The sequence below is a fragment of the Leucoraja erinacea genome, chromosome 12, assembly GCF_028641065.1.
Source record: "Leucoraja erinacea ecotype New England chromosome 12, Leri_hhj_1, whole genome shotgun sequence".
Taxonomy (NCBI): Eukaryota; Metazoa; Chordata; class Chondrichthyes; order Rajiformes; family Rajidae; genus Leucoraja; species Leucoraja erinaceus.
Window position 1 is genome coordinate 13,412,111 of NC_073388.1, and position 19,268 is coordinate 13,431,378.

Genomic DNA, 19,268 nt, shown 5'->3' on the forward strand with positions numbered 1-19,268 from the left:
ATCTAACATGCTAGTTACTTTGTCAAAGAAGTCAACAATTGGTTGAATACAATTTCTCATCCATAAAATTATACTTGCTCAGCTGTATGTATTCTGTTACCATTTCCTTCATTTTCTCAACAAACTGTCCTGAAGTCATTTTCACCACCAATATTTTCAGTATTTTGCTGTCTTCCTCTCAGTTGGGACTTTTCCGAAATGCAAAGTCAAATATCAATATATATTTACGCAATAATATTCTATTTAATGTGATCTTGACAATACATAATATTTTCTGTGGTATTCATAACCCATCAATGATAAACATGTCTTTGTTTTGATTGCACCTACCAACATGCATACATTATTATATTACAGTTAATATGTACCGAGAACAAATGTTTGTTCCAATGCTCCCCATTCCCAATTAGTTTTACATGGAAGTGCTTGAAATCCATGTGAAGTTTAAATGGCATCAGAAAAATAAAACCTCCGGAATGGATGATATTCATTATGTGGTTGGTTGGAGTCAGTATTAGCACAATTACTATATTAAACTTTGAATCTTCAGATGTCCTGGTTCAAGCTAAAACTAAAGACAAATAATAGCCTCCTCACACATTCCCCTGCAAGTATCTCTGTAACTCCTTTAAAATATGCCCCTTCTTTGAACAAGCTCTTAAACATCACATCTGAATCAGTTTCCATCTGATTTCACTCCTTGAGGATGTTCATCTACGTGTTCAATTATTAATACAATGAGATTGGGGACATTTCTATTCAACCTGTCAAAGGAATTTGGGGGTTGAGGGGGTTAGAAATAGTCAGTGAGGTAACCAAACATAATAGTTGAGTGGCAAATGACAATAGTGCTACCTTCCCAATATTTAACTGAAGGAAATAATGGGTTATCGGGGCTGTGTGACGTGCTAGGCAGCCTGGCACCTTGCATGCCATTTTAATATTACACTTATCCCATTCCCCTGGATATACTGGATTAATAAATTAAGGTTTTGTCAACTAATTACAAATCAGGCTAATTACAAATCAATAACATTAGCCAACTCCGAAATGAAAAGCTGAGCATTGGGATCCAGACATCTCCCCTGATTTCGCTAGCCCCAAGAGCAAAATGTAACTCTCTCTTGAAAACATCGTGAATTGGCCTCCACTGCCTTCTGTGGCAGAGAATTCCACAGATTCACAACTCTCTGGATGAAGAAAATTTGTCCTCATCTCAGTCCGAAATGGCCTACCCCTTATTCTTAAACTGTGAGCCCTGATTCTGAACTCCCCCAACATCGGGAACATTTTCCTTCAGTTACAGTAAGTGAAAATCTAGCAGGCAAGCAGGATGCTTTCTCCAACCACCCCCATTTGAAGGCCACTATCTCCCACCGCTTCTACCCAGCGCTTGGTGCCTACTTTCAGCAGCCACTGGTTGTCCTCCAAGGTGCACCGAGCCGCAGCCTGGTCCACGCCGGTCACCAGGGCGAATTTAGCGCAGAGACTCTCACGGCAGCAGCGCAATGCTTCCGACGCCTCTGACAGCCTGGGACTCTTGCACTGAGGCTGCTCCATGGCCGGAGCTGCAGCGAGCGACTCGCCAGCCCGGCAAACACTCGCCAGCCCCGCTCCCCGTCCGCATCTGCCCATGCCGCTGCTTTTTCTTCCATCCCTCCCTCCGCCCCGGCTCTCCACACCCACGACCAGGTTGCTCAGAACACAGCAGCGCCTCGTCCAAAGCCGGATATATTGAAACATGTCTAACCAAAAAAGTGGGGGTGCTGCAGCCACCCCAGCCCCCCTGGTTCCGTGGCCCATGTACCTCTCCTGCCGCTCGCCGGCCCCGCTCATGTCAGCTGCTTCCCACAAATCCTTAAATTCCAACTGCTGCCGGGAGCAAGACATGGCCTTACTTGCTGTGCTGGGTGACACTCATTCACTGCCCGGGCTGTGTTTGTCAATGTGAATTTGCATGGGGACATGGTTTGTAGGTGAGAGGTCAAGTGAGAATAACAGAGAATAAGAGTGCTGCAGTGTTGTCAACAGACGCACACACAAGCACTTGATAGAGTGTGAGAAATTTGTGATCAGCGTGAGAGCGTGAGAATTGGGCGAAATGCGTGAGAGTTGGCAGCTCTGTAGTGTAATGGATTGCTCCATGAACCTGCACAGACTTGTTAGGACTTTTGTCTCCTTTCCACCTCTAGCCTTTGATACTTATTCCACCCATTTGTCAATCCAATCCTCTTCACATGCATCCATTTATCACTTATCTGTTGTGCTGCCCCCACTTCTCTTTTCCAGCTTTATTCCCACCCCTGCTACAATCAGTGTGAATAAGGGTCCCAACCCGAACCGTCACCTGTCCATTCTCCTCCACTGATGGTGTCTGACCTGCTGAATTCTTCCAGCACTTTTTGTATTGTATCAGTATCAGTGTTAATAGACAACAGGTGCAGGAGTAGGCCATTCGGCCCTTCGAGCCAGCACCGCCATTCACTTTGATCATGGCTGATCATCCACAATCAGTACCCCCCCCCCCCCCCCCCCCCCCCCCCCCCCCCCCTCACCATATTCCTTCTCACCATATTCCTTGACTCCGCTATCTTTAAGAGCTCTAACTAACTCTCCCTTGAAAGCATCCAGAGAACCGGCCTCCACTGCCTTCTGAGGCAGAGAATTCCACAGATTCACAACTCTCGGGGTGAAAAAGTATTTCCTCATCTCCGTTCTAAATGTCCTACCCCTTATACTTAAACTGTGGCCACTGGTTCTGCACTCCCCCAACATCGGGAACATGTTTCCTTCCTCTAGCATGTCCAATCCCTTAATAATCTTATATGTTTCAATAAGATCCCACTCATCCTTCTAAATTCCAGTGTATACAAGCCCAGCCACTCCTTTCTTTCAACATATGACAGTCCAACCATCCCTGGAATTAACCTCGTGAACCTACGCTGCACTCCCTCAATAGTAAGAATGTCCTTCCTCAAATCTGGAGACAAAACTGCACACAATACTCCAGGTGTGGTCTCACCAGGGCCATGTACAACTGCAGAAGGACCTCTTTGCTCCTATACTCAACTCCTCTTGTTATGAAGACCAACATGCCACTAGCTTTCTTCACTGCCGCTGTACCTGCATGCTGACTTTTAGTGACTGATGTACAAGGACACCCAGATCTCGTACTTCCCATTTTCCTAATTTGACACCATTCAGATAATAATCTGCCTTCCTGTTCTTGCCACCAAATTGGATAACCTCACATTTATCCACATTAAACTGCATCTGCAATGCATCTGCTCACTCATCCAACCTGTCCAAGTTACCCTGCATCCTCATAGCATCCTCCTCACAGTTCACACTGCCACCCAGCTTTGTGGTACTCTACTAGTCACTGCCTGCCATTCTGAAAGGGACTCGTTAATCCCTACTCTTTGTTTCCTGGCCATTTTCTCTCCATCCCAGTACTCTACCCCCTATACCATGTGTTCTAATTTTGCCCACTAATCTCCTATGTGGGACCTTATCAAATGCTTGCTGAAAGTCCAGGTACACTGCATCCACTGGCTCTCCCTTGTCCATTTTCCTAGTTACATCCTAATAAAATTCCAGAAGATTAGTCAAGCATGATTTCCCCTTGATAAATCCATGCTGACTCGGACCGATCCAAATGTTTTCTGAATTCCAGTGTCTCCAAGCCCATTTCATCTTTTATAAATGACTCCAGCATCTTCCCCACCACCGATGTCAGGCTAACTGGTCCATAATTCCGTTTTCTCTCCATCCTTTCTTAAAAAGTAGGATAACATTAGCTACCCTCCAATCCACAGGAACTGATCCTGAATCTATAGAACATTGGAAAATGATCACCAATGCATCCACGATTTCAAAAACCACCTCCTTAATTACCCTGCAATGCAGACCACCAGGCCCTGGGGATTTATCAGCCTTCAGCCCTATCAGTCTACCCAACACCATTTCCTGCATAATGTCAATTTCCTTCAGTTCCTTCATCACCCTAGGTCCTCTGGCCACTAGTACATCTGGGAGTTTGTTTGTGTCTCCTTAGTGAAGACAGATCCGAAGTACCTGTTCAACTCATCTGCCATTTCCTTGTTCCCCATAATAAATTCACCTGTTTCTGTCTTCGAGGAACCCACATTTGGCTTAACTATTTTTTTCCTCTTCACATACCTAAATAAGCTTTTACTATCCTCCTTTATATTCTTGGCTAACTTACCTTTGCACCTTTTGTTTCCTCCCCTATTGCCTTTTTAGTTATCTTCTGTTGTTCTTTAAAAGTTTCCCAATCCTCAAGTTCAAGTGAGTTTATTGTCATGTGTCCCTGAGAGGACAATGAGATTCTTGCTTTGCTTCAGCACACATAACATAGGCATTTACTACAAAACAGATCAGTGTAGTCCATATACCATTATATAAATATATACACACATGAATAAAAAAAATGATAAAGTGCAAATAACAGATAAAGGGTTATTAATAATCAGAGTTTTGTCTGAGCCAGGTTTAATAGCCTGATGGCTGTGGGGAAGTAGCTATCTTGAACCTGGTTGTTGCCTCTTCAGGCTCCTGTACCTTCTACCTGAAGGTAGCAGGGAGATGAGTGTGTGGCCAGGATGGTGTGGGTCTTTGATGATACTGCCAGCCTTTTTGAGGCAGCGACTGTGATAAATCCCCTCGATGAATCCTCTGGCTTCCTGCTCATTATTGTTATGTTATACTTTTTCTCTTTTATTTTTATACTGTCCTTGACTTCCCTTGTCAGCCACAGTCACCTCTTACTCCCCTTAGAATCTTTCTTCCTCTTTGGAATGAACTGATACTGTACCTTCTGTATTGTTCCCAGAAATCCCCCCCATTGTTGTTCCACTGCCATTCCTACTAGAGTCTCTTTCGAGTCAACTATGGCCAGCTCCTTAGCTCCATAGTCCCCTTTGCTCAACTGTAATACTGACACTTCCGATTTTCCCTTCTCCCTCTTTAATTGTATATTAAATCTTATAATATTATGGTCACTACCTCCTAATGGTTCCTTTACCTTGAGTTCCCTTTATCAAATCCAGTTCATTACACAGCACTAAATCCAGAATTGCCTTCTCCCTGGTAGACTCCAGCACAAGCTGCTCTAACAATCCATCACGGAGGCACTCCACAAACTCCCTTTCCCAGTCTGCTGAAATTTCCCATAACCACCGTAGCATTACCTTTATTAAATAACAATTTTAACTCTTGATTCAACTTGCACCCTATATCCAGGCTGTCGTTTGGTGGCTTGTAGATAACCCCCATTATGGTCTTTTTTTACCCTTACAATTCCTCAGATCTATCCATACTGACTCTACATCTCCCGTTTCAATGTCACCCCTTGCATGAGACTGAATTTCATTCCTTACTAACGGAGCTACCCCAACCCTTCTGCCCACCTGTCTGTCTTTTCGATCCCTGAATATCCCTGAATATATCCCTGAATATTCAGTTCCCAGCCCTGGTCCTCTTGCAGCCATGCCTCTGTAATTCCCACAACATCATACTTGCCAATCTCCAACTGAGCCTCAAGCTCGTCCACTTTATTTCTTATACTTCGCACATTCATATACAACACTTTAGCTTTGGTATTCACCTCCCCTCTCACTATTGCCCTTGGCCTTACTCCCTTATCCCTTTTCGAACTTTTCTTCCCACTAATTTGGGTGTCTTTTGTAACTTTTCCTGTATTCACTTCCCCGTTAACTCCATCCTTATACTCCCAATTTGTCAACCGCTCCCCCTGCTATTTAGTTTAATCCCACACGTGTAGCACTGACAAACCTGCCTGCCAGAATGTTGGTCCCCTCCAGTTAAGGTGTGACCCGTGATCTAGGAAAACATACATTTTGTCCAGAATCCTGTTCTGGTTGATCGATGAGGAATTTGGACTGATCAAGGTAGAAGGCTAGGGATACGTTGGCATGCATTTTCACTTCCTCCTCGTGTAGCTTTAATTTTCAGGATGTTTAACAAATTAGAATTTGCATTGAAGAGATTGGTTTTAGTTTTTTTGTTGTTGTTTATTAAGGCACTGGTGACCCACCTACTGGGGAGGTTCATATCTGGATGAAAAATGCCAGGGACCTGTTGCAGCTGCGATCATCCGGAGTGGACTCATTTGTGAAATGGTATTTCAACGGTTATGTCCACTATCATCGCAGTGCTACTTGAAAGACAAAGTGCTGGAGCAACTCAGCAGGTCAGGCAGCATCTGTGGAGGGATTGGATAAGTGACAGGTCATGAATGGAAGGGTTGGGACCCTTCTTCAAACGACCTGAACGAGGAAGGGTCCCGACATAAACGTGCCTGTCCATGCCCTCCACAGATGCTGCCTGACCTGTTGAGTTACTCTAGCACTTTGTATTTTGCTGCTTGTGTTGCTGCTACTTAAATGCCTACAAATATAGATTAGTTGGAATTTTTTAACCTATTTTAAGCTTTAATCCATGTAACATATACTCAATGTACCCTGCTATCCTTTGATTCTTTGTTCAATTGGAAAGAGTGTGAGGTTCTGTCTTCAAATTCCAGAGTGATTTGTGTGTGTTAGTTTAGAGATATAGCGTGGAAACAGGCCCTTCAGCCCACAGACCATGCCAACCAGCGATCTCCGGACACTGGTTCTATCCTACACACTAGGGCCAAATTACAGAAGCCAATTAACGTGTAAACCTGCACGTCTTTGGAATGTGGGAGGAAACCGGAGCACCCGGAGAAAACCCAAGTGGTCACAGGGTGAACATACAATAGACAATAGGTGCAGGAGTAGGTCATTCGGCCCTTCGAGCCAGCGCCGCCATTCAATGTGATCATGGCTGATCATTCCCGATCAGTACCCCGTTCCTGCCTTCTCCCCTTATCCCCTGACTCCGCTATTTTTAAGAGCCCTATCTAGCTCTCTCTTGAAAGCATCCAGAGAACCTGCCTCCACCGCCCTCTGAGGCAGAGAATTCCACAGACTCACCACTCTCTGTGAGGAAAAAGTGTTTCCTCGTCTCTGTTCTAAATGGCTTACTCCTTATTTTTTAACTGTGGCCCCTGGTTCTGGACTCCCCCAACATCGGGAACATGTTTCCTGCCTCTAGCATGTCCAAGCCCTTTACAATCTTATATGTTTCAATGAGATACCCTCTCATCCTTTTAAACTCCAAAGTGTACAAGCCCAGCTGCTCCATTCTCTCAACATACGACAGTCCCGCCATCCCGGGAATTAACCTTGTAAATCCTACGTTGCACTCCCTCAATAGCAAGAATGTCCTTCCTCAAATTAGGGGACCAAAACTGCACACAATACTCCAGGTGTGGTCTCACTAGGGCTCAGTACAGCTGCAGAAGGACCTCTTTGCACCTATATTTGATTCCTCGTGTTATATTCGCTTTTTTCACTGCCTGCTGTACCTGCATGCATGTTTATACCTGTACAAACTCCATATAGGCAGTCCCCATCGTCAGAAACAAACCCGGGTCTCTGGTGCTGTATGTTCACAAGTTCACAAGTTATGGGAGTAGAATTAGGCCCATCAAGTCTACTCTGCCATTCAATCACGGCTGATCTCTGCCTCATAATCCCATTTTCCTGCCTTCTCCCCATAACCCTTGACACTCGTTCTAATCAAGAATCTGTCTATCTATGCCTTAAGGCAGCAACTCTACCGCTGCCCCACGATGCTGCCTGGTGGTATTTGGTTAATGTTATTCAATTGCCTCTCTCCTAGTTACGTGCTGCCTGACACAAGTAAGAAGAGCTACCAGAAGACCCGGATAGTGAAGAAGGACATCAATCCAACTTACAACCACACCATTGTATACGATGGCTTCAGAACGGAGGATCTCAAGGAAGCTTGTGTGGAGCTGACCGTCTGGGACCATGAGAAACTGAGCAATCAATTTCTCGGTGGACTCCGGCTGGGTCTTGGTACAGGTAAATATTGATTTCACCACCATCCATTCACTATCCCTATCTCTCAGCATATAACCATATAACAATTACAGCACGGAAACAGGCCATCTCGACCTTTCTAGTCCGTGCCGAACACGTATTCTCCCCTAGTCCCATATACCTGCGCTCAGACCATAACCCTCCATTCCTTTCCCGTCCATATAACTATCCAATTTATTTTTAAATGATAAAAACGAACCTGCCTCCACCACCTTCAGTGGAAGCTCATTCCACACAGCCACCACTCTCCAGCATTCATTCACAAGGACCAGTGTTGAGTTTTATACCTGTCCCACCATCTCATTTGTACCAAGCCAGGCTTTAAAGCATCTCTTCCCACCAAAAACAAGGACACAAAGTGCTAGAGTAATTCAGCGGGTCAGGCAGCATCTGTGGAGGGAATGGCAGGTGATACTTCGGATCGGGACCCTTCCACAGTGTCAAAAAAGTTGAAGTGTTGGAGTAACTCAACCAGTCAGGCAGTATCTGTTGACAGAATTGACAGGTGACACTTTGGGTCAGGACCCCACTTCAGTGTTTTAAAAAAAAAAGACAAAATGCTGCAGTAACATAGAAACATAGAAAATAGGTGCAGGAGTAGGCCATTCGGCCCTTCGAGCCTGCACCGCCATTCAATATGATCATGGATGATCATCCAACTCAGTATCCCATACCTGCCTTCGCTCCATACCCCATGATCCCTTTAGCCACAAGGGCCACATTTAACTCCCTCTTAAATATAGCCAATGAACTGGCCTCAACTGCCTTCTGTGGCAGAGAAATCCACAGAGTCACCACTCTCTGTGTAAAAAATGATTTTCTCATCTCGGTCCTAAAATACTTCCCGCTTATCCTTAAACTGTGACCCCTTGTTCTGGATTTCCCCAACATCGGAAATAATCTTCCTGCATCTAGCCTGTCCAACCCCGTAAGAATTTTGTAAGTTTCTATAAGATCCCGCCTCAATCTTCTAAATTCTAGCGAGTACAAGCCGAGTCTATCCAGTCTTTCTTCATATGAAAGTCCTGCCATCCCAGGAATCAGTCTGGTGAACCTTCTCTGTACTCCCTCTATGGCAAGACTCTCAGCGGGACAGGCAGCATCTCTGGAGAACGTGGATAGGTCACGTTTTTGTTTGGGACCCTTCTTCAGGCTGATTGTTGGGGAAGTGAGGGGTGTGGGGAAGAAACTTAGCCGAGAGGAGGGGCAGGACCAAGCAAGGCAGGTAATAGGTGAACACGGGGGGGTGGGGGGGGCGGGGGAGAGGGGTTGGGTTTGATAGGCAGATGGATCTTCCCACCCAAGCCCAGACACAGTCCAGGTCTAGTATGACGGTGGCAACAAGCCTTTCCATAGAACAGAGATTCAGATGGCATGTTTGCTATCTTGAAAATGTGCATGGCCCTGTTGTTAGAATTTCTGAACATGTATTGCTAATTCATCATGTGCGGTTGATGATAGTAAACCTTCAAATTTTAATGTCAATGTTTCCCAAGAAAAGTGCATTTATAATTTCTTGGCTTGTACATGCACATTTTATACAAAAGTATTCATGTTTGTCCTGCAGCTCCTTTGTATTTTAATTGTCTAATGGAGTCGAGATTTATTGCGCTGTGTTAATGCCATCTAGTGACTACACTGCCATCTATTGATGGATCGCAGCATGACCGCTGCAGATTCCTTTCATCAGTGGGTGGTATGCACAGAATGCTGATTTGCCAGAACTGCAGAAATCCAGAATAATTCCACATTGCCATCCCATATTGTTCGAAAAAACCATTACCATTTTGTCGATCATTCCACAAATAACAATTCATTTCAAAAAGACTCTCCTGAGCCATTATCTATAAAATTATATTATATTAAATTATATTCAGTTGGCACGGTGGCGCAGCGGTAGAGTTGCTGCCTCACAGCAGCAGAGACCCGGGTTCGATCCTGACTATGGGTGCTCTCTGTACGGAGTTTGTACGTTCTCCCCGTGACCTGTGTGGGTTTTCTCCAGGTGCTCAGGTCTCCTCCCACACTCCAAAGACGTTCAGGTTTGTAGGCTAATTGGCTGTAAACAAAATTGTAAATTGTGGCTAGTGTATGTAGGATAGTATTAGTGTGTGGGGATGACTGGTCGGTGCAGACTCTGTGGGCCAAAGGGCTTGTTTCTGTGCTGTATCTCTACACTAAACTAAACTAACATTTTTTTTTTTGCTACTCCTGGATAACTAGACTTGCCATTCTTGAAATAAGAGCAGGCTTAGTAGAGGGGAAGTATAGGTGACAATAATGGATGGACTATTGGCCATCAACCAATACCAACATGCCCTGACTACAGTAGTCCTACCTGCCTGCATTTGGCCCATATGCCTCTCAACATATCCTATCATGCACCTGTCTAAATGTTTCTTAAATGTTACAATAGTACCTGCCTCAATTACTCCTCTGGCAACTCGTTCCATACACCTCCCCCCCTCTGAGTGAAAAAGTTGCCCCTCGGGTTCCTATTAAATCTTGCCCCTCTCACCTTAAACCTTTACCCTCTAGTTTTTGATTCCCCTACCCTGGGTAAAAATGTTCTCGGGATATTCTTCAGAGCACAGCTTAGAGTTGTAAGTGGGCCCTACTTTCACTACTCGCATTAGTCATGAGATTGTGACCTCAAATGGAGTTCATAAGTGATAGGAGCAGAATTAGGCCATTCGCCCCATCATGTGTACTTCGCCATTCAATCATGGCTTACCTATTTTTCCCTCTCAACCCCATTCTCCTGTCTTTGCCCCATAACCCCTGACACCCGTACTAATCAAATGAAGAATGGTGCTGTGTGTGAGCTTGCTTGATATGATCCTGGTGATGGGACAAGCATTCATTGTAAAAGTTGATGTTTTAGTGGACGTATCTGGCCAGTGAGGTGAGCAGACCTTCACCACGTGCTCCTGTTTTGCAGGATATAGTTATGGGATCCCAGTGGAATGGATGGACTCTACCGAAGAAGAGGCGGCTCTCTGGCAAGAAATGATGTCCAACCCAAACGAGTGGATCCCAGGCTCGTTGGCACTTCGGTCTCGACTCGGTGGCAAGAAGCTTAAATGAAAGAGCACTTTGTGCAAAAAAAAAAGACATTTTAGGGTCTTAATTGCCAAAACAAAACACATATTAAATACTGATGTTGCACTTAGTGGGTTCAATAACATGAATCATGAGAAATTTGCAATATATTTTCCTTCTGATATGACTGAATATATTCCCCGTTTATACTTGAACCTTAAATTCTATTTACGGAAACCCATTAAAATGCTCCGTTTCATTCTCCCTGTTATTGCAATATTTCAATAGGTATTTTCTCAGGAACTTTCTCCTTACTCATTATTTAATGCATTTCACCAGTTGGGCCTCTCTCTGCTGAAAAGCCATCTCACAATCACACTGGAAGCATCGTAGCATGTAGGCTGTTGGTTTGAGTTACTGCTGTCCTAAAACATTTCTCTGTGATTCCCCGTGCAATCTTACTGAAGGCCATAATGTGCTGGAGTAACTCAGCAGGTCAGGCAGCATCTCAGGGGAACATGGATAGGTGACGTTTCATGTGGAGAACCTTCTTCAGAATACACAGCAGCACAGTGGCGCAGCGGTAGAGTTGCTGCCTTACAGCGACAGAGATCCCGGTTCAATCCTGACTACAGCTGCTGTCTGTACGGAGTTTGTACGTTCTCCCTGTGACTACATGGGTTTTCTCCAGGTGCTCCGGTTTCATCACACACTCCAAGGACATGCAGGTTTTTTAGATTAATTTGGCTTCTGTAATTGTAAATTGTCCCCCATGTATAGTATACGGGTCGATCGCCGGTCGGTACGGACTCGGTGGGCTGAAGAGCCTGTTTCTGTGCCGTATCTAAAGTCCAAAATAAACATCACCTATCCATCTGAAGAAGGGTCTCGACCCGAAATGTTACCATTCCTCCTCTCCAGAGATGCTGCCTGTCCCGCTGAGTAACTCCAGCTTTTTGTGTCTATCTTCGGTTTAAACCAGCATCTGCAGTTCCTTCATACATATCACCTATCCATGTTCTCCAGAGATGTTGCCTGAGTAGCTGAGTTACTTTAGTACTTTGTGTCCTTTTGTGTATTAATCAGGATCTGCAGTTCATTGTTTCTTCTATCTTATTGAAGGGCACTCTCAGGTAAACACTAACATTATGGAGCAAAGAATGATCAACGTGTGTCTTTGCCTAGAATCTCCCATCACACTGAGTGCCTGGTCTCAAATATGTCACCCAGAATATAAGAGTGGAGAGCAAATAACTCAATGAAGCACTTAGTCATTATTTCCTTTTGATAAAATATTTTCTGACCAGACCACAAATCCAGAGCGGAAACACTAAATCACAGCTCGGGCAACAGTAAGCAGTTAAATGGGCTATGAACAGACTAATGAAATGTTAAGCAGAGTTAATAAATAGAAAAATGATGATCTGCAGGTAGATACTGGACTGGATACAGTTTTGCTGACCCAGGTAAATCATTAGTATAGTTAAGGATAATGTTTATATCTACTTTGTTCTAAAAGATTCTACCATTTGTACATGGGTTTTTTTAATCAGCTTCTGAAGACGAGCTGATTCTTCCTTTTTAAGTGAGGGGATTTGTAAATAACAGAGGTGCACTCTCAGTAAATCGGCTTTTGCACAAAGTCCAAACATTCTTCTTATTTCCTCTTGAGACGCGCTTGTACTTGTAGTTTAGAAGAAAATAAGTGCTTTGTGAAAGACTGCCATGGGAAAGGATCACAGTGCAGGTAGTTCTCAAGTCATAACATGCATCTGACTAAAGTGGGTTAGAAAGATTTGGCTGCACCTTGGGGCAGGCAAGGCTGTCACTTATGAGAGGAATGTAGCTGCCAAACTATCCCTGTATTGCTGTATGCCTTGTATTATTGTTCAATTCAGGATTTAATTATTTTTTTCTCTCTGTTCCATTTTGGCGACAACCCTTTGGCCAAGTACAGGAATTTAAATATGAAATGCTTCCTTTTTTAAGAACCACAAACCGCTTTAAATGTACTGATACTGGCTAATTGTTATGTATAATTTGGCTAATTTAACACTGTGGTTGGAACGTCTCGTGGAATGGCTTTAAACTATAAATCCGAACTGAAATGGGAGAAATGCCAAAGCAACATGCACTGCCCACAAGGACAATATTTATGAATTCCTCCCCTTACTCCTCCCGCTACCTCCCAAACTTGCTAATAGTTGTTATATATGGACCTTTGGTCAAGGAATTACCAACCCACAAGTGATCATAGGAGCGAGCTCCTGTGTCACAATGTTCTCTATGACATGCTGGTTGATGGATCGAGTAGTTATTTATCGTTCTATTTATAAATGGACCACATGTTCCTGGTGAAAAAAAACATCTGTCCCTCCCCTGGGGTGGGTGGAGGGGGGGGGGGGGGGGGGGGGGGAGAGAAAAAAATTCTAAGTAGAGAGACCCTGGAGAGATAAGTTGAGACTTTATACCATCACCTCATTAATAACATTGAAACATTCTGTTCAACTTGGTTTTGTTGCTGCTATTTTCTGGCATAGTTTGCATTTAAATGTTTACATATTGTAATATATTCTATGACTGGTAGCTGGTACTTAATTATTAGCTATTACTGACATGAAAGGAAAAGACGGTTTAATTGGCTCTGACCTAGGTTGAGGGTAACTTTATTATGCAAAATCACTTCATATCAATAGAGTCGAGTAGGCAACTCAGCTGTCGTGAATAGCGCTGCTTTCGAATTAAAAACATGCAAAATGAAATTTTGGATTACAATATTATTTCAGTATGGATGCAAAGAAAGAACTAAATGGCACGGTTTTTGTGTGTGCTGACTTTCTGAAAGTTGTTTCAAACTAAATTTTGCAACTATAAAATCAAACATTTCCATGTAATGTAAGTACCTGTATTATAAAATGTGGATTTATCACTGATATAATAAATCAAACTTGCTTCTAGTTGCCATCCTTGTTATAATTCCTGGCCTCATTTGGTATTAGTTCTGTTATTTTATTTTAGACCACCATCCACATTCCACAGTGTGCTACCAACATTTTTTGCTGATGCCGGATAAATAAACATTCGTAAAAGAGTCTCGTGCAGCAGTTTCTAACCTTTTCCTTAGCATGACGCTATTTGAACACCGGAATTTTTATGTTACTCTAACCTGTCCACAAATATGCATCAAAATGTGTCAAGTGCCTTTATGAGTCCATTTTCTTCCCCTTTGTGATCCCCCAAGGTTAGAAGCTATTGTCCTAGCATATATCAGACTCATTACTGATCCTCAAACACAAAATGCTGGAGGAACTAAGTGGGTCAGGCAGCATCTGTGGAGGGAAATGGACCAACAGTGTTTCAGTTTAGAACTATTCTTCAGACTGACGGAGTAGGGGAGAGACAGTTGGAGGAGAGGGGTGGGGGGTTGGGGCAAAGCCTGGCAAGCTGCCCAGTGATAGATGGATAGAGGCGAGTGGGGGATTGGCAGATATATAGTGTAAGGCTAGGGGTGAAAGAGGCAAAAGGATGTCAGATAAGGAGAGGAAAGGAGGAGTGATTTATAAAACCGGAGGGTGGGATATGATAGATTAACCATGATTGAATGGTGGAGTAGACTTGATGGGCAGAATGGCCTATTTCTGCTTCTAAAACTAATGAATTTATGAAAGGGAGAGGTAGGGGAAGGGGCAGTGTGATAGAGATGGTGGCAGAAATGGGTACTAGGCAGGGTGGGAGGAATTACTGGTCTTCTTGCACTCTGTTCATGAGTTATCATCCTGTTCTTCAGATACTCTCCTTCCCTGCTCCAAAATTGCTAGAAATGTCTTGGTGATGTCTTCAGGTGATTGTTGGCCCCATTCACCGGATCAACAGTGTTGCTGGACTTACAGCTGTGACCACATTGCTGTGTCTCTTGTATAATTCTTGCATTTCGTAAGTAGATCTAACTAGTCATCGCCAGCCAGCACCTCCTGGCCTCTCCCACCCAGAGGTTCCTTGAAGACATCATCCATAGACATTGGGATAAATTTCAAGGTACATATTTGTTCCTATCAAGCTCTATTGTTTAACTTTCCACTGATGATAGGGGCAGACACAATAGTGGCATTTACAAGGCTTGTAGATTGGCGCATGGCAGTGCAGGCATAGAGGGATAGAAACATAGAAATTAGATGCAGGAGTGGGCCATTCGGCCCTTCAAGCTTGCACCGCCATTCAATATGATCATGGTTGATCATCCAACTCAGTATCCTGTACCTGCCTTCTCTCCATACCCCCTGATCCCTTTAGCCACAAGGGCCACATCTAACTCCGTCTTAAATATAGCCAATGAACTGGCCTCAACTACCTTCTGTGGCAGAGAATTCCAGAGATTCACCACTGTGTGAAAAATGTTTTTCTCATCTCGTTACTAAAAGATTTCCCCCTTATCCTTAAACTGCGACCCCTTGTTCTGGACTCCCCCAACATCGGGAACAATCTTCCTGCATCTAGCCTGTCCAACCCCTTAAGAATGTTGTAAGTTTCTATAAGATCCCCTCTCAATCTTCTAAATATGGATCATGTACAGGCAGATGATATCAGTCTAACGTGACATACTCACCACACACACTGTGGGCTGAGAGGCCCGCTCCTATGCTGTACCAGTTCCTGTTCCTCTGCTGCCAGTTTTTTTTCTCAGGCACTTGGCCTGTGTTCAATCCTGAATGAACTGCCCTTTTTCCAATTAAACGAAATATTCAGAAAAACTTACTGACATTGGCCAAAGTAGTTCAAATGTGGGTTATGTGCTGAGTTGACCCAAGCAACATTTACAATCTCTCAATCCTTGGCTGCACAGCGGTACAGTGGCTGCTCGACAGCGCCAGAGACCTGGGTTCGATCCTGACCACGAGTTAGGACTGTACAAAGTTTGTATGTTCTCCCTGTGACTGTGAGTTTTCTCCGGGTGCTCCAGTTTCCATCCATACACCAAAGATGTACATGTCTGTAGGTTAATTGGCTTTGGTAAAATTGTTAATTGTCCCTAGTTTGTAGGACAGTGCTAGTACGGGGTGATCCCTGGTTAGTGCGGAGTTGGTGGGCCAAAGGGCCTGTTTCCGTGCTTTATCTCAAAAGTCTAAAGTCTATTTAGAGCTGATCTATCATCCTCGTGTCCTATCCACTAGAGCTAAATAATTTCACTCTCTCACCACACCCCCTGCAACAGCTAATCTGCTGCCTAAAATGTTTTACATGGTACTTGCAGCGTCAGAGTTTTCCTGTGCCCTCCTGCCCTTTTATAGTCTTCAGCTCACTGTAACTAATATATCCAATCATCCACAACTTGTGTGTGACTGAGCTAGTGCCTTAGCTTTAAATGTTCTCATCTCCATTGTTGAATTCTACTATAGTAGCCATCTCTCCAGATTTAAAGCCCAGATTCTACCTCTGGTTATGCCAATGTTTGTTGGGCTTTAAGTATCTTGGCCCTCTGCTCTCTAATTCCAGAGGAGGTAGTTGAGGGAGGTACTATTGCAATGTTTAAGAAACACAGACAGTTACAGATAGGACGGGTTTAGAGGGATATGGGCCAACTGCAGGCGGATGGGACTAGTGTAGATGGGACATGTTGGCCAGTGTAGACAAGTTGGGCCGAAGGGCCTGCTTGCACGATGTAAGACTCTATGACTATAATTCCTTTCCACTTCCCGAGCTCGCTCAAAACCCACATCAAACTGAGGTCTCAGTGACTTCCAATACCCTCATTGTTGTACAAATTCTACCCAACAGTGCATATCAGGATACATTTCAATGGGGAAAATCTCTCTGTGTCTTTGCAGTCACAACGTAAAGAAAATATTTCCTTTGCTGTCTAAATTTAACCTGTTTACGATAAAACAGCAAAATGAATGACCTTGCCTCCCCTCTCCCTCCACGATACCCCAAAACGATTGAGTCATAGAGTCATACAGTATGGACACAGGCCCTTCGGCCCAATTTGCCCACACCAACCAAAGTCCCTTCTACATTAGTCCCACTACATTAGTCCCGCTGCGCGATTGGCCCTTATCCCTCTAAACATGTCCTAACCATGTACCTGCCTAAATGTTTCTTAAACTTGGAGATTTGACTCGGGGACTGTAAGGAAGAGATTTAGGGATTATCATATGGAAAATAGTTTTCCAAGGCTGTTTTCTCGTCAAGTGATTGGATGTCATGGATTGGGTTACCAATTCTCCTGGCTACAAGTGTGGAATGATAAATTCATATCCATGCCTGAATCTGCATCTGCGAGGGTGAATCAAACAGTAGCAGGATTAGTTGCCATTTAAAGCTGCACATCACCTCCTTGTTTTGGGTCAGTGTTAATTGAAACTCATTTCCTCTCTGCAAACCCCTACCACGTCAACGAGCCTTCAGTTCTTGGCCTTGTCAGCATCAAGATGCTTATTGAGCAGAATATCAAGGGAAATGCTGATTGTTTAAATAACGGAAACGTTTTTGCAAAACAGTTTGGCCGGCTTTACCAGTGTCAAAATGGTTTGGTGCTGGACTTAAATGCTGTGACAGTTTAAGCTGTACAATTTTACGGGTGGAGGTCAGAGGAGAAATCTTAAGCCAATTCTCTTACTAAGACAACTGTAAAATGAATGAAGACTACAGAAGAGAAAATACACAAGTTTAAAGAATCCTGATAATTATTGCAGCTGAGAATACTTAAATTAGAGTAAGAAACAAAGACCTCTCTAAAAGTGCAAGCAATTTAGATATGTTTGCTGTTCCTCCCCAGAATACAACATTCCCATGTTATCTGCAGTTGCCTATTTCAGTTGCATAAACTACTTCTCCTTGGGCATAAATTTCAGCTAAAAAAAAAGTTGTTTTTTCTCTCCGTTGCTGGCTATAGATTAGCAAAATAGATTTGCATTCCAAATTCTAATGTCCTTGTGGGTGAGAACAGTTCTTGTAAACTTCTATTATGTGCTATTAATCCTAGATCGGTGACAATCTGCAACAAATTCACATTAACCATGAAGATAGTTCTTAACCTTTCAAACCCATTCAAAATTTCAACCACAACCATCTCTGCTCCAGAGGTTAGAGTGTGGCATTTTTAACTTTATTTCCTTGTTTTGATATCACCCTAATTGTTCGTTTCAAATGCGGCTGATATTATTTTCCTGAAAACTGGCCAAATGCCTTAACCCATCTAATACCTTCAACAGGATTACTGTAACATGTTTAATTTGCCCGATGTTCTATGTATAACTGCTTAACCAATTATTTTTTTCCCTCATCTGTAACACTGTGTTTAAAGTTTTGTTCTTTATGAGTGCTGTATGGGGCTGGGGGGGGGGGAGCCTGGGGGGGGGGTGGGAGCAGGAGGTACGGGGTAGAGGGGATGACCTTCATTTTAGGGTTTAATGGTTCTATTTAATACTTCCCAAAAAATAAGTTGTATTCTCTCAATACTTTAACCCACACTGCGGGGTGGAAGATTGCAACCTCCCCGTTTCAATGAATGCAATCAACCCGGCGTGCAAAATCAAGTAAGATCAAATCGAACAAGTTGTCCTACAACTTTAGGCTGTGCACGCCATATGCAAGAAGAAGAAGAAGAACCCGCACTGCTTGAAAAATCACCAGTACTAAGATTGCCATCAGATGTGCTAAAAAATAATTTGAGAATTGGTTACAAATTTCTACTGTTTCTATCCTTTACGGTGATGGTTATAATGTTTTACAACAGATTATTCTAAGAGGACAAAATCACATAAATGGCATGGAATTTGAGGATTAACTTACAATTTGTCCTTATAAATATTAACCCACAAGTATTATCCTTTATAGTTTCTATTAATGTTCATGTTATTGACGTGACGTGAGTTTACCAGGTTGTCAGCTGTGTGCTTGATACATGAAATATTTTTGAATATGTTTAAAATATGCCGTCTTATCCAAGATATTTTCTAGTTCCGTTGTATTTTGGAATATTATGGATATTGTCCTTTGGTCACGTTATCTGAGACGCCTGATGACAAGAACTTTACCACGTTGTAAAAAGTGTTTTATATCTTTATATTCCAAGCCACCCCCAGAATTCTGCAGTACTTCTTTCATTCACCCACCACTAGACAGTAGACTTTAGAGATACAGCAAGGAATAGGATACATTTATCTCGGCAAGTGTATCCCTTCACACAATTGTCTTGGTGTTCTGAAAGTTGCTCTCTGCAGAATCCCAGCCTTAGGCTTATACCTGTAGCCA

General features: G+C 43.3%; 1 protein-coding gene across 1 annotated transcript in view; it reads left to right on the forward strand.

Annotated features, from left to right (window-relative positions):
* The window catches only part of LOC129702075 (synaptotagmin-like protein 2), a 29,248-nt gene extending 18,128 nt beyond the window's left edge, over positions 1–11,120 (forward strand). The window contains exons 8-10 of the mRNA XM_055643619.1: positions 6,065–6,164; positions 7,753–7,958; positions 10,918–11,120. Of these exons, the coding sequence (XP_055499594.1) occupies positions 6,065–6,164; positions 7,753–7,958; positions 10,918–11,063 (452 nt within the window). The 3' untranslated portion in view covers positions 11,064–11,120. The remainder of the gene's footprint in view (positions 1–6,064; positions 6,165–7,752; positions 7,959–10,917) is intronic.
* The last annotated feature ends 8,148 nt before the right edge of the window (positions 11,121–19,268 follow it).